The 20,624-nt window shown below is 41.3% G+C and overlaps 1 protein-coding gene across 2 annotated transcripts in view; it reads left to right on the forward strand.

Annotated features, from left to right (window-relative positions):
• The window catches only part of plekhg4b (pleckstrin homology domain containing, family G (with RhoGef domain) member 4B), a 27,198-nt gene continuing 6,574 nt past the window's right edge, over positions 1-20,624 (forward strand). For both annotated transcript variants that reach the window (XM_086311986.1, XM_086311985.1), the window contains exons 1-21: positions 1-572; positions 5,455-5,652; positions 6,566-7,799; positions 12,257-12,460; positions 13,139-13,262; positions 13,684-13,777; positions 14,306-14,392; positions 14,618-14,734; positions 15,156-15,254; positions 15,457-15,599; positions 15,712-15,850; positions 15,944-16,066; positions 16,158-16,319; positions 16,453-17,321; positions 17,890-18,139; positions 18,415-18,504; positions 18,874-19,098; positions 19,272-19,442; positions 19,534-19,711; positions 19,832-19,948; positions 20,136-20,414. In XM_086311986.1, the coding sequence (XP_086168112.1) occupies positions 504-572; positions 5,455-5,652; positions 6,566-7,799; positions 12,257-12,460; positions 13,139-13,262; positions 13,684-13,777; positions 14,306-14,392; positions 14,618-14,734; positions 15,156-15,254; positions 15,457-15,599; positions 15,712-15,850; positions 15,944-16,066; positions 16,158-16,319; positions 16,453-17,321; positions 17,890-18,139; positions 18,415-18,504; positions 18,874-19,098; positions 19,272-19,442; positions 19,534-19,711; positions 19,832-19,948; positions 20,136-20,414 (4,972 nt within the window). In that variant the 5' untranslated portion in view covers positions 1-503. The remainder of the gene's footprint in view (positions 573-5,454; positions 5,653-6,565; positions 7,800-12,256; positions 12,461-13,138; positions 13,263-13,683; positions 13,778-14,305; positions 14,393-14,617; positions 14,735-15,155; positions 15,255-15,456; positions 15,600-15,711; positions 15,851-15,943; positions 16,067-16,157; positions 16,320-16,452; positions 17,322-17,889; positions 18,140-18,414; positions 18,505-18,873; positions 19,099-19,271; positions 19,443-19,533; positions 19,712-19,831; positions 19,949-20,135; positions 20,415-20,624) is intronic.

Below are 20,624 nucleotides of genomic sequence, written 5' to 3' on the forward strand. Positions count from 1 at the left end.
GGTGGAGGTAGGGGTGTAGAGGGTCAGGGAGGGCAGAGAGGAGTTAGTCAACGTCTGATGCCTGCTGGGTGGAGTGCTGGGGCTCACGGCAGTCGGGGTGTGCGGGTCAGGTAGTGTGTACGTGTCTTTTTTCTTTTTTTCCCCGTCTTTTTTTTTTTATGAATGATGAGCTTGAAGTTGCAGGAGTGTGCATTTGTCCAGCTGGATGGAGCTTCATTAGAAAAGCAAGCAGCAGGGCGGGGGAGGTTATGTTGGAGGAAGGGAGGGTGAGTGACGGGGAAGCCCGCGCACTGCCTCTCTCACGCTCTGAAGTTTAGTCTACTCCAGCTACAGACACCACAGCATAGAGAAAAGGAGAGAGACAGGGGAGAGAAATGGTGCCGGACCCACTGATACCACAGCAATGACTTATTACACTCACAGTGTGGATTACAAAAGTCTTTCACCTGGAGTTTGGAGACACGTGATTTATTGAATTTTGGAATTGTTTCTCTGGTGGCTAAATGCTTCCTTTGGGCAAAATGCACTCCAGAGCAAAATCACGGAGCTGTGACAACTACCTGTGTATAAAGGTACGAGCTTGAAATGTGTTTAATTACAGGATTTCGGTGACTCTCTGGAAGTTTTTGCACATGCTTGAACTTTGTTTTGCCTTTTTTTTTCAGCCACTTTATTGCGTGTGTGTTTCTGTATTATGGCGGTAGATGTTTTTGATGTCACTGTTCAGAGATGGCTGATATTTTGACTTGTCGCTGTGTAGTCAAAACACAGCAGGAAGCTTTTCATGCATGCATTGTGTTAGAAGAAAAGGGAGGACGACACGAACGATGATCGGGATTATGTTATTGCTCGATATGCACATATATCCAGCGGCTCATTTCTCCTTTAAGGGAATATAACATGGACTTGTTTGTTTGTAGCGCTCTGTTCACTTTAAAGGGTGATGAATTCCTTTTGCACGGCCTGTCTGTATCATTACTTTTGTTGTGCAGTTGTAAAAGATGAGCGTTTTAGATTTATTTCTTCACTAGTTATAGATCGTGTGCGTGTTGATGATGATTAGAAATTAGAAACGTGGACTTTTATCTGTAGGGGGAAAAGGAGAAAGCAAGATATGATAAACAGACTATTATTTCTGGGAGTCACTGAGATACACAAGTTTGTATCCTCTCTGATATCTTTATCAACCTCCCACTTATAATGGAATGCACCCACTCTATATTTACCCTGCAGAGGTATCAACAGACTTTGTCAGGCTCCTTTGTCTCTGTTGTCACTACTTATCACTGCCCTGATTGGCTGAAGGACCTCCATTCACTATTTTGTCTTCATTAATGAGTTTTATTGAATTGAACATAATATTTAAATGTGTGAGATTCAGTGTTTCATACACACTGGCAGAACAACAAGCCTGCGGTGCTGTTTACATCCTGAAGCAAAGTCATTAGTCGCTTTCCGGTGGTATAAAGTGAGTCTTTTCCATAAACACTGTGGGAATATGTGAAAATTACTCTTTAATCCATCAGTAGTGGTAGTTTTTGTCGGTCTTATTAAAAATTTTTTAAAAATAAATCAAAATAATACGACTTACTGACCCAGATTAAAAAATACGTTGAATGTAATCTGACAGAAACACCCCTACTTTCTTTACTGTAAAAGTAGTACTTTTGGCTGTGGGTATGTGGGTGGTCCAGTTTATCGCCTCACCTCTCACACCTATCTGTGTTCATCACACAATCCTTTTGTCTCGCCGGGTTATCTGCTAAGATAACAACGCTACAATTTGCAGCAACAGCTAATCTTCTTACGGACCACAGCATTAGTATGATTATGCTTTTATTTCTCGAAGCGTGTGCTGTGTCTTGTACACAGAGAGTGTGGCGTTTGTGTGTACAGTTTGATGTGTAATTACATGTCTTAAGCTCCTCGTTAAGGGCCGTATTTCAAACTAACAGCGATCTCAAGTAACCTCATTGACTTTGTTATGGCTCCTTGACATAATCAGAAAATGTGGCTTTTAAATGTATTCAGAGTACAGCGTGCACCTTTTGCCTGACCACACATCCCAGCATCTCTCCTCTTACTGTCGTTCTCTCATGAGATAGGATTTCTATTGGTACAGATCAAAAGCTGAAACTTACTGCGGGCTTAATGGGGAGGTCTCACTAGACTCTTTTGTTGGCATCCTGGCACCTGGCAGCGGGGCAGGTCTGAGCAACCTGTGGCCTTTGTCGTCCCGCTGCCTTTGAGGCTGTTAGCAGGTTGGTTAGCGAGCAGCCTCTGTGGGGGCTCCAGGGCTCTCCTGTTACACTCCCCTGGTGGCTTCATGCTCCACTGGAGTCCTGGCAGGCAGCGTCTTTTGTGTCCCTGACCCACTAAATGTGTCAGTGACCACCTCGTGTTTGCTTCTGTGTCTCTCACTTTTTCTTTTGGTTTTGATACACTTCTTTCCTTATTTGCCCGACTTTTCAGTCTTGACACATGATTTCATTAAGCGTTGCAATAGAGGAATCACCAACTAATCAAGCATTTCACCACCATCCGTATATCTTTAACTTTATAAAAAAGGAGGGGGGTTAACAAAACAGAAAAGGTCAAACATAACCAGGATCAATCCTCTGGGTTTGCTTTTTTCATCAAGAGACAAAACCCTTTAATGTTTAACCATCCCATTTGCTCTGATCACCTTTTTGACAGCTTGTTTACTGATGGCACAGACAAAAGTGTCCCACCTTGAGCTTTAAAGCCATTAATTACCACCTCAGTCTGCCATCAAACAAGCAGCCCATTAGAAAGATCAGGCATCAGAGAGGTTGGGACTTCCCAATTTGCTCTTGTCCTGCCTGAAGCTCTGAAGCTAGACATACACAGCTATATACACTGCATTCCTGTGTGGCTCAGAGCGGATGGGAGGCTCAGCGCTGGTGGTTAAACTTGGTCACTCTGCTGAGACGTGCAAATATATCTCGTGCTAGACAGGTGACACTTAATGAAAAGCTTCCATTTTTTTCATGCCAGTGGGAAGTTCTGTGTCTCTTACCATAGGTAGGATTTTATTTACATGCGTCACTACTCTGAGTGTAAACAATGGATTACCCATCTGTTGTTATTTTTAGTGCGGGTTTTTTGTATCCATACTGTAGCACTGGATTACATAGACAGCCGCTCCTGCGCAACACGATGTCTAGCCTTTGAATTGTAATGTTGGCTAATTGTTCTTCAAAACACTGCGTCTGTCACTACCCTTGTTTTTCTGCCTTAGGAACCTGAATTGAAACTTGCTGGTGTGTCCGAACTATGCGGCTGAGGCTTTCCTCCCATTGTTAGCTCTCCTCCAATAAAACTCCATGTTACTCCTCTCCTCCTGAGCGCAACAGTGACTAATGCCCAGAAAAGTTTTTGTCTCGCTAAAGCAAGCTGACTGCTAATGGAAGTGGGTGTTTTGTTTCAGGCCACCGACACTGTACTGCACATACCACTTAGAGAGGCGGAGTGCACAATGAGCGCCTTGTAGTAGAGTCGTGGCATGTGTACGAATGCGCTCAACTGTACTCACTCTCCTCTAATTGATGGTGCTGCACTGCTTAGATCAACAAGACAGATCCTACAAAGGGTGAAACATGGGCTGTCTGACCACCAAAACTCAATAGAGTAAAGGCGATCTCTTGATTTGTTGGCAGCTTCTATTTACATGCAAATGTCGCATAGAGATTCAACTGAAAGTAGCAAAATGCATCGAGGAGCTGCATATTAAAGCCCTGTGTTGGTCAACATCTTGCAAAGTGGTAACACTTTATTATACAGCCCCCTACTGAGGGTGTAATTCGCCTGTAACTAACTGGAATTTCAATGTATTTTACTTGTAATTACAGTGTAGTTATATACTTACAGCTAGGTACTTTAGAATAAAGGCGTGAAAAGGCAGGTCTTTGCAGGAAAAAAGAATTATACTATAACTAAATTGTGTCATTAGAAATTGTGTTAGTAAATTTAAATTAATGTATAAGTAATTTTACATCATTCATGAGTAATTTTAAGAGTAATTTCCTTTTTTTTTAACATCTTTTTTTAATATCATCATTTAATATTTATTATGTCAATGTGCATGATGGATTTTATACGATTCAATTTCCCCACTTTATAGGGTCAATTCTTTGGTGTTCAATTTTGATTGAATTAATTCTAATTATATATTTCTGTTTATTTATTCGAGTCTTTGTTCCATCATATAAATGCATTTTTGTTTTAATTTACTCATTTTGAAAGTTATATTTGAACAGTGATTGTAAAAGGAGAAATACAGTAAAGTAAACTTAAGTAAATAAATTTACTTTACTGTATATACACAGGTCTATAATTTGTTTCTTTTAAGTTTAAAAGGGAGAACGATACTTATAATATTTATATTGTTAAAAAAACATAAATTTTATATATAAATGTGTACCTACCTTTAAATATTTGTTGGTAAACATTTCAAATAAGTTCATACAGGACTATTATACCCTTAGTCGTGGGCTGTATTATAAAGTGTCACCCAAAGTTGTTATATGTGAGACATTTCCTGACATTGCTATTTATCTGTGCGCTTATCATGAGAGACAGATGTCTCTATTCCACGGCTATGTTCCATTCAGGAAGGACACATAGTGGAGTGATGTTTGGCCTTGGCACCGACAGAACAGAGGAAGGTCATAGCTTGAACCATGACTCCGGCTACTACTACAGGTCATCCTCATTCAGATCTGTTGTAATCCCAAATATCCTGTCCTCATCATCAGACAAACTGTGTTGGACATGCAGTTTGGGGGACCAATGGCGGTGGCCCGGGTCATGTAGGGGTCAAATCATACTATGTGGCAACACGGATGCTGTTGGAAGGTCATGTTCCACCGTCCTGATCGCAACTGGAGTCCAGTTTGGACTTTCCAGTTTGCCTGTTTGTGTTAGCTGAAGGTGACGTCATAGTAACCAGGTGTTTCCCCTCTGCCGGGATGCCTGATATTCCCTGTCATGTTCAAACTTCCTGACAGTCTGGCTAAATGGGAGCCTGCATGCATATGTTTATCTAGTTATATATTTGTATACTGTGCACAGATAGCTTTTATTTGATTTTCGTTGCATGCATTTCAAGGAATTCGTTACAAGCTGTCTGGACTAGGAGTTGCTAACCTGTGACTCCAAGAAACATCTTACTATGAAATGTTTGTCTCTTCTCCTTTTCTTGTAAAATCCAGGAAACTTCAAAAATCTGAAAACTCCTTTACACAGCACTGAGGCACAAAATTGTCAGACTGTTGCTTTTATTCAATTCTTGCTTTTACAACTGGAAAAGGAAAAATTGGCAATTCATTAAAAAAATAAATCTCAAAATCTCCATGTCAAAAAGACTGGAAGCCACTTATTTAGACTCACATCTGCTTATATGTTAATGTACCCATCTCTTGTTTTTCTCAGGACGCTGAGTCTTTGGACAACTGTATCCAGAGCACTTTGTCTGCCCTGTACCGTCCCTTCAGTGCCACTGCTGTCACCGTCCTCTGGCAGCTGTTCAGCGTGGTGGAGAGGCAATATCGTGGAGACGGACTCCGCTGCCTCATCGACTTCTTGCTTCCTGCCAAGAGGATCCTACAGATCATACAGAAAGAAACCTGTGTGAGTGCTTGATAGTAATGGTATCTGAGGTTAAATTGAGGAAACCAAGAATGTCTGTGTTTGGAAGAGAAGATGGATAGAAATATAGAGAGAGGACATGGGGATTTAAGAAAAGAAACCAAAACTATCTCACTGTCTGGAAAGAGATAAACAACTAGAAGTTAAACTGTGAACAGTTCTGCTGAGTGTGAATATTTTTCCTGAGTGGGAAAAGTGAGACTGAAACAGAGTTGATTATTGTTCCGGAAACAGGCAACAAGCTGAAAAGCAGCCATCATTCTCTGAATAGCGAAACACAGGGAAACTGTGGAGTGCTTGAGAGGGAGCCATGGACTCTAGGGTCCAGCATGAAATTCAATATTCTCTCTCAAAAGCTTTGATTGCTGTGGGTTAGGGCCCTACCACCAAAGCACTGAAACTTTATTCCTCTGCATTCATCTCTCTGGTGATTACACTGTGACGATAGCCACAGAGCAATAGTTTCATCTAAGCCTAGCCCCTGAGAACAGCTTGCTGTGCATGAGAGTCTTTGTAATGTAGGCAATATGAGAGGCTTCGGAGGAAGATCACATCCTCAGCCTTTGCCATGACATTCATAAGAGATGAAAAAAGCCAACCCTTGAGCACCGTGTTTTTGCTCTTAGGGTTTCATGCTGTCACAACACGGATTTGTGTTGTGGTTGCTGTGAAAACGGGCCTGATCAGACAGGTTTTCGTCTTTAGCTGACAGTGATTCACTCAGTGCACCCCATGAAAACACCTTGCCTCTCCATTACAGCTAAACATGTGTTTAAATACTGCTTTGCAGATGTCAGTTGAAATGATCCAAGTCGTACCACAGCTGAGGCATGACTCACATATATGATAACAATGTTTTACGGGAGTACTGACTGACTTCTCTTTCTCTTCACAGGTAAAGTTCAGAGGCTTGCTCTTTTATCATGAGGGATGGCCTCTTTGCATCCATGAGAAAGTTGTCCTGCAGCTTGCACCTCTGCATAAAGTCAGATTAAAGCAAGGAGATTTCTACCTACAAATTGTTCCTTTAGGACGCAAGGCTGCCAAGCTAGTGATAAAATGTTTGTCGATCAGTGGGCAGGCCATTGCAGAAATCCCTATTTCAGAGAGCATGTACGGCAGCATCTTCACAGCTGAGTTCTTACAGAATGTAACACGTGACCGAAACCTGCATCCGCTACAGAACTGTCTGCTTACCACTGGTACGGCTGTGTTCAGGACACCGTGGAAGAACGTGGTCAACCCACTCTTTGTCAGCAACACAGCAGACGCTATAATGCAAGCGCACTGCAGCCGAGGTGGTTTCCGTGCCCATCTCAGCACTTGCAGCACCAGCGGATCTACGGGGACTCTGGACAGCCATCGCAGCTCCAGAGAGTCCCTGCACTCTCAGGGAGCTGACTCCATTTTCTCTGAGCCCAACTCCCCGAACAGAAACCGCATGGACTCTAGCAGTGAGAGCCATAGCACCAGCACAGCTGACAATGCTATACCCAAGATTAAAATAAAAAGTCTCACTGAGGAGTGTGGTACAGGAAAGGGCGGTGAGGGCAGCAGTGCAAGAGAGGGAGGACTGGGGTCCAAGATGCTCTCTTTCAGCACAGACCTCAGTAACCCAGGCCCTCGGCGCCGTCTCCACAGAGACTCTGCAACTTTTGAGACCAGGAGACTTTTCAGAAAATCTTACATGGAAGCACTACAGAATCCCATGACCCTTGGGTCGAGCTCTGAATCCATCTTGGAGGAGAGCTCAGAGCATAGTGCTACCCTAAGAGAGAGAACTGTGACACCGGGTAACAGTCCCGACACACAGACCTCCTCCAGAGAACATTCATCGCGGAGGTTAGGTAGCCGGGGATGGCTCAGCAGTGATGACTCCAGACCCAGCACACCTTTACTTTACTTACAGAGAGGTTTGCGGAGTGCTGAGAGACGAGCAGAAAGGCGCTCCAAGTCACTGGAGAGGACTAACAAAGCAGGCCAGGTTAAAGGCCACCGGGAACGATCTTCTTCTGGAGGATCAGCCGGAATTTCACCCAAAAAACTAAACTATGCTTTTCGTTTCGGAAAGCTGGATGTGGAGGCCATAATTCCTGGAATTGAGAGGAGAAACAGCAAGGATGAGTCGGGTAAGTCCTGATGTTAAACCTCGGTGCACAAAAATTACACTTAAAGTCATAAATGTTGGTCATTTTTTGCACCAATACATAAAGAACATTTGCTTATAAATGTTTTTTTATGCTTTTCAAGTAAATTTCAAGTGCAGTATTTGAAATGTAGTCATTATATATAATCACGATTATGATCAGTAATGTCATGAACACAGCAAACCTAGCAATTAATTGATCCTAGCCAAATGTAAAGACACAGGAGCCAGTTGGTGGCTCATGTCCTGAAAATCCTATTATGGCAAAATTGCTGCAATTCATTTAGCGGGTACTTAAGAAATTTCTCAAGAAACAGGAATGAACGAACCAAATGGCTAAAATACCTATTTACACCTGATAAACATACATAAATATCAGGAGCATTAATTAAACTCAATTTATACTGTAAGGTGACCATACAGTATCCTTGAGAAAACCCAACAAACAAGCTACGTCCACCCCCACTATCAGCACAGGACTTTGTAACAGTAAGAAGAAAAAACTCCTTTTTAACAAAAAATAAAAAAAGTTCCAGCAGAACTAAGCTCGGGGAGGGGCAGCCATCTGCTGCAACCAGTTGGGGGATGAGAGGAAAGAGAAAAGAAAAAGAAGAACATAAGGAGACAGGACAAAACATACTAAGAAAAGCGCCTCACACAGAGTGCTTCAACAGTTTGAGTCTATAGTAGAATAACAAAGAGATGGTTCAGGGTCACCTGATCCAGCCCTAACTATAAGCTTTATCAAAAAGGAAAGTATTGATAATGTAGAGAGGGGGTGTCTGTCTCACAAATTTAAACTCGGCACTGAAGGGTCTGCCTCCAATTCTACTTTTAGAAACTCTTAAGAAGTACAAGTCTGAGAGTGAAGTAAGAGTGCAGTCTTTAAGATATGGTGCTGCCTGATCATTCAAGACCTCATATATCAGGAGAAGGATTTTAAATACAGGGAGTCGATGAAAATAGGCTAATATTGGAGAAATATGCTCTCTTTCTCATCTTTTTAGTACTCTTACTGCAATGTTCCAGATAAACTGAATGCTTTTAGGGAACTTTTAGAACTACCTGATAAGAATGAATTATAATTATCAGCCTAGAAGTAATGAATGAGACAGGATGTTTCTAATTTTGCAAATGTTGTGCAGATAAAAGAAGGCAGTCCTACATATTTGTTTTAAAATAGTAAATAAGGTGTTAATAGAGGTTATGCCATCCAGAGTAAGCTGGGCACCGTGCTTCTAAGATTTTTAGGACCAAATGTAACAAGAAAGAAAATTACATACAGGCTGGTATGTCTTTTAACTAATTGATTTGTATCATCTCGTTTCATCTGGGCTGCAAGTATATGCACTGTTTTCTAATAATGTTGCCTAAGGGAAGCATGTATAATGTAAAAAGTAGTGGTCCCAGCACAGAACTCTGTGGAACTCCATAAATACATTTCACACATGAAAAACCCGTGCGTTTACCTGTACAAAGAGGAGTCTATCTAATATGGAGTCTATGATTCCTTTAATATTAGTGTCTTCTAATCTCCGTAGGAAAACCTTGTGATCAGCAGTATCAAATGCTGTTCTAACAAGACAAGAAGACAGATGTGTCTACCATCAGAGTCTATAAGAAGGTCATTTGTAACATCATTAGCATTATCTGGATTATTTTGTAAACAATCTCTATGACACAAGAGGTCCAGAGAGTGGGACTTTTTGCATATTTATTACTACACTAAGGATGTATTGTAGTTGCATATTTTCCTTCATTACTGTGAACACTGACACTTTAAATTGTGTTAACCCCAGGCTTGTGGTGGTGCTGTAGTACATATTCACTAATAAAATCGTAAAAGTAATTTATTTGTAGTTTTTAAAAGACACAATTAAAAAGTGTTTCACAGTCAGGATAAAATCCACACCAAGTGTAGCGTAAAAATCCTGACATACATGCAAGCAAAAGTTCATACATGTATGTACCTACCTGAATGGGCAAGTCCTTGCCATGCAGGCAAGTACGTGCATGGTAATTACGTGCATGCAGGTAAGTACGCTGTGATTAATAAAACTTTAAAATGAATTCTAAGTTTAAGTGGAAGCAAGTGGTGGAAGGAAAGAAACAGTGTTGATATGTCATCGCTAGCTGCTTTTTTTTGTTTGTTAACGAGGAGGATGGGCTGGGTAGAATTCCACATAAAGATATGTGAGGGAGACAGCGTGTAGTAAAAAGTTATTGACTGACAATACAGGTTTGTTTGTTTAGTTTTGTTTAGTTTTGGGGTTTGTTTGGTTTTTATCAATTTTTCTTAGTTGAAAGAAGCAGTATAAGTTTAGAGACTCAAATGCTGGTCAAAAATAGTATAGACCATTACTAGTATAACAAATGGTGATTTAATCTGTGATAAATCTCTGAGAAATGCCTCTGTACTAGAAAACTGCACAGGCATTTTCAAAAATCTGACAGAATCTGAAACATCTCAGTTTTAACAGGTTTGGTTTACCGATGGTTAAATCATCATGTCACTAATCAAATAATACACCCTGAGGTTATGAAAACCTCTTAATAGCTAGATGGTGGTTTTGCAATAACAGCCTGCAGCAGGACTGGTTATAACAGTTCATTAGATGACTACAGTTGGAGTCTGAGTGCTCATAACTCTCAGCTACTTCATTCCGATTGGTGACAGATAACCTTTCACAGCCCACTCTGTGTGTTTTTTGGCACGTTGAGGGAACAGGTACAGTCCAACCCTGGAAAGAGCACTTTAGTCCCAATCCTGTGTTTTCTTTACTGCTGTCAGTCTGTTTTGTTTTCTGTTGGTGCGTTCTGGGTAGCTCAGGAAAACACTGATGTGAGAGTACCACCTAGGGAATCATGTTGTTTTTAGAGCTTCTTCCGTGAATTGAAATGTGAGGTTAAAAAAGGCAGTTTTGTTCATTCTCTAGTACTTAACATCGGGCAGTGCCAGACATTAGCTGTGAGTATTTGTGGTTTTTTTTTAAAAAGTGGTTTTAATTATGTTGAAAAAACAGCACTGGGCAAAAATACAGTATATAAATCAGATTTTTCAGAGATTACTTCAGAGGGATTGAATTTCAGCTTTTGGCAAGCAGGTTTTTCCAGCAACATTATAGAAAGTCGTGTAAATTCTGTAAAAACTGGCATCCTATAGTGAGATGAGCCTTATCAGGAATGGGGGCTGCAGCAATCCCAGATGGGTTGCTCGTTTACACAAGTTTAACTTGTGAACAAATCAGCTGCTGGGGATGTTTTTGGAAAACAAACTTTTATAAATTGAGCCTTTGTCTTTTAACTATAAAAACCCGAAAACTCGCTGACTCATACAAGTCTGAAAAACAAAGACTCTATGATTGATTAAATTACTTGTGATATGAGCCAACAAATATCCTGATTCTTATATGTGATCACTAAGTGATAATAACCAGTGCTTGTTTAGTCTTTGATGACTTAAAGTGTCAAACACAGAAGATAGAAAGCAGACTGTGTCACAGGACAATACACAGGAAGCTTTAGCCTACTTTTGTCACTTCCTCTCAAAACAAAGCATTTTAGGAAACCTGCAGCAAACACAAGCGTGGTCACACAGTCGCACAGGAAATGCACTAATTCTCTGAAGACAATAGAGGCTGAGCTGGGAGGGTTTATTATCACAGAACAGAGCAGGACAATACTCAAACTGCTTATACAGACAACACATCACAGATAGATAACTGCAAATTTATTATAGACATAACACTGAGTTTGTGTAAAGTTTTAGGCTCTGTTAATAGTTGGAGTACTTTTTAAAAACCTTTTTTAAGCTAAAATGGCATATATACTGTCCAAAAACCACAAAAATTCAATTACCGGTAGTTATCATGTAGAACAAAGAAAAGCAGCAAATTGTCACATCACACATGATAAAATCAGTGTTTCCAGGGATTTTAGCTTCTGGACCACTATTTTTTGTTGATTAATTCTAATTATGTACCGTGCATGCTCATCTGTCCATTTCATCCCAGTTGTTGGCCAAGACACCATGAAGTATCCTGTAGGATGTAGAGATACTGGATTGGATATTAGAATGCAGGTTTGCAGCCTCAGGTTCAGGTCTGTAAACTGTGGTATCAATTAAAAATTCCAGGAGCACAATTCTTGTAAAAAGAGCCTTGAGCTATGTAGAAGTGAATAGGAGGAGGTGCAGGTATGAGAGTCTGCCTGTGACTCAGCCTGACTAAACACCTGGACTCTGTGATGACTCAGGTGAACTCACTAATTGAGTGCACTTAGCTGGCCACTAATAAACACACTTTCATGAGGTATCACCGCTAGGAAAGAGAGTACAGAAGTGAAAGGAAGCTTCAAATTTCTATTGATTGCACTGTGTTGTTGATTGCTTGCTTAATAAACATCAGACTAGTGCTCAGATTTTTTTATTTGTCTTTACAGGACAGCGTAACGACAGCCTGAACAGTGAAAGCAGGCGGCACAGAGCTAGTGGAGAAGAGTCGCACAGTCCCAAAGCTGCAAATGGGACAACAATCAGAGTGGCCTTGGTACAAAGCTCCTCATGTGACTATAATTTAACCTTCCCCAAACTGGTGTCAGAGGTCAATCAGGAGCTGCTCACATCAGCGGCTGTGATCCTGCCAGGTAAAGGACAGCTGATTCAGACCCATCAGCCTGTACTGAAATTATTTTATCCATCCATCCATTTTCTCATAAATCCTGAACCATGAAATAATTCCCGAAACATTCAGCTTTTTTTGAAATTGCAGTATTTATTGAACTTTCTAACTAATTAAGAAAAAAATGAATATCAATTTCCATATATGAGTTTTAACCTTGATCGTATTTGCTCATTTTTATCACATTTCTGATTTCCAACATTGCGCATCTTAAAAATGTGCACTTTATTTATGTTTTTTGGTGAAAATTATGATGTAATGTCTCAAAAATTAATAAAAAAAAATGATGAAAGATATTTCACTTCTTTTCAATTCTGAAATCATTCAAAAATAAAATAACACACCTCCCCCCCAAAAAGCGAAGGTAATGGACCGAAACTTTTCTATTGATGCTAAAAAAGCAACAGCAATAGAAACTGAAACATCTACTAAATTATCTATCTAAGGGAGGCCTAGACAAAACCATTAAAAATGTGTGTTCTTATTATGTGAGTGATATTTCTCCTTGTTTTTTTATCGAACTGGCATTTCCAAAACTTTTTTTAGTTTGTCATATCACTATGAAGCTTGAGCAGTTATATTTTTGGTGTGGGAAGAAAGTAGAGCTAAGTTCTGACCCCCATCTCTGCTTTCTCTCTACCAGGGACCAGAGACCGTAGTGGGAGAGCAGTGGTGCAGGTGTGCACAAGAGCTCCATTGTGGGCAAGTGAGATCTGCACCGTCCACGATCTGACGTGCTTACTTAGCTACTACTACTCAACTCTGCGGTAAGTCATGCATGCAGTATGCCGGTTTATTTTGTCTGGGTTAAAAATGACTTCTACACCTATCATTAACTTCTAAGGTGAACTCATCCAAGCTAGTGTTTTTAACACTTTTCCAGTTTTCTTTCCATTCCAGCTTTTATTTGGAGCTATAGAACAAAGAAGTCTTTCCATTAAGTATAGTTGAACATATTTTTTCATCCCTTATTAGATCTCTTATTAGACAACACAATGTGTTTGCTTTAAGGTCAACATCCATCCCCCCAAAATTGCTTAGAAAGTCTGAAACTTAACTTTAAGTGTCACTTCATCATCACAAAAATCTGTGTTCGTGTACAAATTTGTCAGGTGTCAAAATATTGTATCACATCATGCCATCATGTGTTTGACAGATGCTACAATAACTGTAATGCTTCTGTTTTAGGGAAGAAAGGCGTGATCAAGGTATAACTGTTGTAATAGACTGCAGAAGGCAGCAGCCTGTTCCAGCTCTGTTGTCATCGCTGTCTGAGTTTCAGGTGAGCCCACACTGGAAAACATGTAATTACCCTCCAACACACCCGGAGAGTTTTCAGGCCCTCTGCTGCCTCCTGCACTGTAATGTTATGTGTCTCTCTGTCAGAGATAAAATACTGCCTCATTCCTTACACATTTCCTTTTGTTCTGCCTCTCTGTCTCTGGCATAGTGCAGTTTTTCTTTTTAAGAGGCACACCTTAAACTTGTAGTGTGTGCACTTCCAAGACATTTTTCTGAAAAAGGCTGGCCTCAGGGCTTTCGCAGAGGAGCCTGTCCTTGCTTGTCTGCTTTTAACCACACGCTGGGAGCAGGCTGGCTGCAGCTGACTCGCAGGAGAGATATCATACTCTGATAATACATTTCTTCCTGATGTAAAGGTGATAATGCTGTAAACCTTGACACAAACATCCGAAGTCACTTTGAACGCACAGTACTTAGCTGTTCATAGCATAAGAACTATATGTTGTATTATAATCTATGTGCTTTAAGTGTATCTTAAATAAAACATGCTCATGTGTTTTTTTTCTAGACTTTAATACCACATGCACTTTACTCAGTTCTGTTCCTGTCGGACAAAGAGGTAGCAAGCAAACCCGAGAGAGACATCAGTGTACAGGTAAAAATAGAATAAATGTGCAGTATTCATGTTGGTGAAGGCTAGGCCTAATTTTGTTTACACACTTGCAAGAATTCATTTCCGTTTGTTACAGGGATGATTTTTGAAAGTTTCTTATCTGATCTTATTACTGCAAGCCGTGATGACAGAGATTTTTTTAAGCTGCGCAGGAGACGTGCTGTGACTGAAATCTGGATGTTTGTTTATGTTTTTCTTTTTCTCCAGACAGAAACTGTGTCATCTTTGAAGGCCCTGCTGAAGTACATTGACCAAACCCAGCTCACACGAGACCTGGAGGGCACCTTCCACTACGATCACAACCACTGGATCCAGTTCAGACAGGTGAGTGTGACTAAGGCGACTGGAGTAGAGTGTAAACATGTATGTAATACCTTTTTTCCAGTTTCATGGTTAGATGCTTGATTTCATAATGAAAAAAGACACCCAGATTTACAGGGCAATGCACCTCTAAGCCAGATAAACATAGGAGAAGTTTGCTTTGAACTCTTACTAAGACATGACTAATGTAACCAAGGATTTTGCTGTCTAAAACAAATTATAGCTGAGTACTGAAAATAATGTAAAAGGGGAAAAAAAGTAAAGCGTTCTGGCAGAAAGCCCCAAAGGCAAACTTCCACCACCAGCAAGCCAGTTGAAACATGATCAGTTTCACATTTGGTAATATCGCTGTTTTGACACTGTAGGTGTTAACAGTCTCACTTCCCTTGCTTTCATTCTTCCTCTTGTCTTCTTTTACTTACAGAAAATCGAACCTTTTGCCGCCAGCTGTAGTGCGGCCATCACCTCCCTTCAGGAGTCTATTAGCTCACTGAGCGCCAGCAGCAACCTAAAGACCTCTAAGGTCAGAGCAAAGCCCTGCAAACAGTTTGGCCTGCTGATTTATGTGTCTCCACTCACACACAATAGATGTCTGCTGGCTTTTTTTTTTTTGTAGTAAAATGTTTACCAGTTTGTTTCATTCTTAGTTTCCAGGATATTAAAAAAAAAAAAAATCTACTGTGTAAATGTGACCATCCATTTACCCGTGTCCGTGTTTATGTCAGGAGGTGTCTGAGGTGTTAGAAAAGCAGAAGCATCTCATGAAGTGTGTACTAGATGACACCTGTCTAAACCGACTCCGTCTGGAAGGTGGAACTGTACTTGCCCGTATCAGGAAGGAAGAAGCCTGCGACAATGAAAACTACAGGTAGATCATGATAGGACGCAATGGTGCCCAATGGTCATAATGAGTAGTACCCATGATGATTAAAATAAACTTCCTGTAACCTGTCTGAATATTGTTTTTCATTTTTTTTCAGGGACACTGTCGACATGTTAAACGCACTCTACAATCAAGTAGATGAAGAAGTTCATAAGCTTGTGATCCTTTCAAACAAGTCACAGAAACAGTTAGACAGCTTGCTGGAGGCGCACAGGTTTGAGGAGCAAACTCAGCAGGTGACTTTTACATTAAATACCATATTCCCACCTGCTCTGCAGAGCTTTTCTTTTCTTTTTTTTAGTAATTGACAATTCCTTTCTCTTTTTCAGATCAAACTTTGGTTCAGTGTCGCGGGAGAGAAGCAGCTTGCGCCTTTGGAATCATTAACTCTGTCTGCAGCCAAAATAAAGGAGATGAGAGAGAGCTTGAGCCAATTTCTGGAGGAATCAGTGGTAAAGATACCTCAACTTTTACGTGAACTGATTATGTTATATTTAACTTTTAGAAAGGATTCAGTGCTAAATTTATCTTTTTTGCTCACAGAACCAGCAGAGACGTGGCCTGCAGCTGGTCAAAGAGTCTCCAGAGGCCCTTCCAGAGGTTCTTTTCGACTTTAAACAACATCTGGGTTCCATTTTGAGCAGAGTTGAGCAAAGGAAGGCGAAGCTAGATATCCTAGCCAACCTGTATGAGTTCTATGATTCGGTAAGTAAAATTCATGCAAAATGATACCACATTTTAATTGATGACCTTTCTTAAAAGATTGAACACTGAATGGTTTGTATTTAGCCATATTGTGTATATCTAACATATTTAAACCACCTTTTTACACCTGTAGGCAAACCAGTGGATGGACCACTGTCAGGATTACTTCCATCAACTGAGTATGGCCAGCCCAGGGGGAAGATTTTCGCCCTCTGTGGTGCAGGTCCTACAGGATTACTGCACTGAAGCATCCAAATTCTCCATGGAAAACTTCAGCACGCTTAATGACATGGTGCTTTCACTGGAGTCTCCTGAGCAGCTGCAGCAGTGGAACGCCGTGTGGCACAAATGTAAACAGACCAAGCAGCAGCTGGAAGAGACTTTGGCTCGAGCCATGGCAGCAGCTCAGGACTCCACAGCTGCCGATACGGATTCTCTGAAGCCTGCAGAAGTTCAGATCATCACTCCAGAGCAGCGTGGAGCTAATGGATGTGTGCGTTTACCTGGACCAATTAAGCCATTAAATTTTGAGGACAACAAAAATCTCTCTGTCAGGCCTTTTTCCAAGAGTCCCACAAGTTCAATCTCCTCTTCATCACACTTCACTTTCTCCCCCGACAGCGAGAGCAAACTGAGACAGAGCCCACCCATGTTTGATGACACAGACAGCGACTGCACTATCGACTCGATCGTCTCCTGCCGCTCCGAGCCCATCTACTCTGGAGCCTCCCGGGTGCGCAAGCAACCCATGAAGAAGATCATGAAGAAGACCATGAGCCATGAGCTATCCCCGAGAGACAGCACCCACTCGGATGTCAGTCACATTCACGGATATACAGGCGTCTACATTAAGGGTTTGGAGGTGACCAATAACGTGTCTGCAGAGAAGAAGCTGCAGAGACCTGATGTGATGAGCCCCACGCTAGGCCGCAGCCGCAGCATGTCTACGCCCTGCAGGATCCATACCAGGCGCAGCGATGGAGATGGAAAGAAACAGAGCAGGTGAGGAATTAATCAGTTATATCAAGAATACGCTGGGATAGAATCTGATGAGTACGTAGTTATAAACAACACGTTTATGATATTTTTGTAAGAGATGGAAAAAAATACCACACAAACTAACATTTTCATGATAAACTACACCAGCCTCAGGCCTGTTAAGCCAGTCATGTGAAGTTTTTAAAAAGCCTTCAAATTCTCATATTAACTGCTTTAAACCTGCCTTATACTTTCTTGGAACCGACCTGTTAAAAAGTAGTGTGTAGTTTTCAGGTGATTACTAGGCTTTAATGACAGTCTTGTGGTATTACTTTAATGGTGTTACAGTCAGTTATTGTCAGATTAGTCATAGACTAGCGTACCTGCGAATATTACAGGTAAAAACAAACCAGACCAGCCAAAATATTCAACTTTTTATATTATGAAATGAAGGCGAACAAATCTAACCCTCAGATTTGGAGTTTTTTAACTGGTTTTTTTTGGGAAACTCTCTGTCAAACAATCAAAATTGTCCACATTATCATCCCTGTTGTTCTCAGTCTTAACCCTGATGCGTCCTTCTGTTCAACAGTAAAGTGCAGCACATCATGGACGAAATGATTTCCACAGAGAGGGAGTACGTTCGCTCACTCAGCTACATCATTGAGCACTATTTCCCCGAAATGGAGCGCCTCGATTTGCCTCAGGACCTGCGGGGGAAACGGAGCATCATTTTTGGGAATGTGGAGAAACTGTGGGACTTCCACAGCCAGTATTTCTTAAAAGAGCTGGAGGCGTGCACCCAATCCCCGCTGTCCATCAGTAGCTGTTTTCTGCGGCATGTGAGTATCCTTACACTTAATTTGAAACAGCTTTCAGGTCTCGTTGCTTCATCGAGATGTGTTGCTGTATAGTTACTAGCTTAGTTTGTCATGTAGTGATTGTTTCATTATCCCACACTGGTCCATTATTGCTTGTGTGCTCATGTACTCAGCAACAAAATGAAAGTACCTGGTGAATTTACAGTCTCTGAATCATTCGGCACGCTTTGTGAATCATTCTGACATGTCAGCATACATTTTGCTGTAGTGTTGTAACTTGTTAATGTTGTGTGCAGGAGGATCAGTTTGGAATGTATGCTCTGTACAGCAAAAATAAGCCGCAGTCCGACGCTTTGCTCAGCAGCCACGGGAACGAATTCTTTAAGGTGCGTGTAGAATCTCTTACTTTGGTTACATTCCTCACACAGTGACTGGATACAGGCTGCAAAACAACCTTTCAACCTCTCTGATTATAGACAGGTTTACGAGAAAATGACCCTACTGCTTACTGAACTTATTCATTCATGTGTCTCAGTTTCTATTTTAGGTGTTTCTTTTTAATCCGGCATCCAGTAAATTAAGCATAATTAGGTGTTAAAACAGGACATAATTTAGGGCATATGTAGTTTGTAATCATCAATCCCTCATGATGTCTGCTTTTGTAAGGATATCACAAACCCACGAATGAAGTGATGGCAGTTCTTTTTTTTAATCCAGGCAGTATCTAAAAGTGTAATGATGATTTCTTCCTCCAGAATAAGCAGATGGAGCTCGGGGATAAGATGGACCTGGCATCCTACTTGCTGAAGCCCATTCAGAGGATGAGTAAATATGCACTGTTGCTCAAAGACCTGATAAAAGAGTGCAGCCAGTCCCAGGAGCAGGAGCTGAGTGACCTTCGCACTGCAGAAGAGATGGTCAAGTTTCAGCTCCGCCATGGGAACGATCTGTTGGCTATGGACGCCATTCGAGGATGTGATGTAAGTTATAGGCAGGCACAGATATGAAACAGAGATACTCAAACTTAGGTCATCAAAGCTATTTTTGCTGGAGTTCATTGTGTTAAATGCGATACAGTAGAATAAGGTCAGACTCCCACCAGGAATCGCATTGTTCTCGCTGATGTGTGCAAGCAGCCATGTTTCCTCTCCAGGTGAATCTGAAAGAACAGGGTCAACTCCGCTGCCAGGATGAGTTCATGGTCTGGTGTGGTCGCAGGAAATACCTCCGCCAAGTCTTCTTGTTTGAAGACCTCATCCTCTTCAGTAAGACCAGGAAGATAGAGGGAGGATATGACATTTACATCTACAAACAGTCTTTCAAAGTAAGAATTTATTGTTTGAGGAGGATTTATTTTGTCTGGACTGCTTTTAGAGTAGAGCTTTACTTTTATATTCTTATTGTTTTCTGTATAGACAGCAGAGATAGGCATGACCGAAAATGTCGGTGACAGCGGCCTACGCTTTGAGATCTGGTTCCGTCGGAGGAAGTCACAAGACACGTTTATACTCCAAGCCAGCTCTGCAGAGGTCAAGGCGGTGTGGACAACTATTATTGGGAAGATTCTGTGGAGGCAGGCGCTCAGAAACAGAGGTCTGTTTCTGTGACAGACTGTGCACTTTGACACAAACTCTTAAATACATCATACAAAACAAATAAGGTGACACACACGAACATTTAGTCATTGGAGATATTTTTGTGTTGGGATTGTAGAGCTGCGCATGCTGGAGATGGTGTCTATGGGAATTGGAAGCAAACCGTTCATGGACATCAAGCCAAGTGACGCAGCTATCAGTGACAGAGCCATTGAGTATACCATGAAGGGGGCAGGTGAGCTGACTTTGGGAACTAAATATTCTTTTTCTTTCTAATGGAATATCTGTGTTTGCTATTTGCGTCATAATCAGTACAATTAATGCATTAATCTTTCTGAAGGTGTGATAACAAATAAAGTACCACAACATTGGTTTTCATTGTTGCTTATCTAACAGCTCACTTCACTTCTCTCTAACGCCAGAGTCGAGGACGAGAGCGTCCATCGCAGTGTCCTCATTTGAACACGTGGCCTCGTTCAAGAGGCCTCACTCCACCATCTCCAACAGCAGCACCTCCTCCTCCAGCAGCCAGTCGTCCTCCTCCCTGCTGGGCTCCCTCAATCTCCACCTGTACTCCTCACCCTCTCACCCGCACACACTTTCGCACCCAGCAGGCAGCGTTCCCTCCTTTACCCAGTGGCCCTATGACTGCATAGAGGAAGATGAGCTGGAGCAGGACACCGTGAGCCAGCCCTCCATGAGTGAGTGACCAGATGTGCATTCGCCGGTTTTGTTTTGTTTGTTCACAGTTTCTCAAGTGTGAACCTTATCCAATCTAATCACAGAGCACAGAACAGAGCAAACTTTGGTAATTTGCACTTCAAACTAACCCAAAATTATTACACAAAACTGCATTGCATGATAAACAATAGAACAAATAAGTAGACATGTAAATAAAACATGCAGTTAGG

Source organism: Aulonocara sp. 'chitande type north' Nkhata Bay, linkage group LG11, assembly GCF_057382095.1.
Source record: "Aulonocara sp. 'chitande type north' Nkhata Bay isolate Kocher_YH1m ecotype deep benthic linkage group LG11, A_spYH_male_GT1.1, whole genome shotgun sequence".
Taxonomy (NCBI): domain Eukaryota; kingdom Metazoa; phylum Chordata; class Actinopteri; order Cichliformes; family Cichlidae; genus Aulonocara; species Aulonocara sp. 'chitande type north' Nkhata Bay.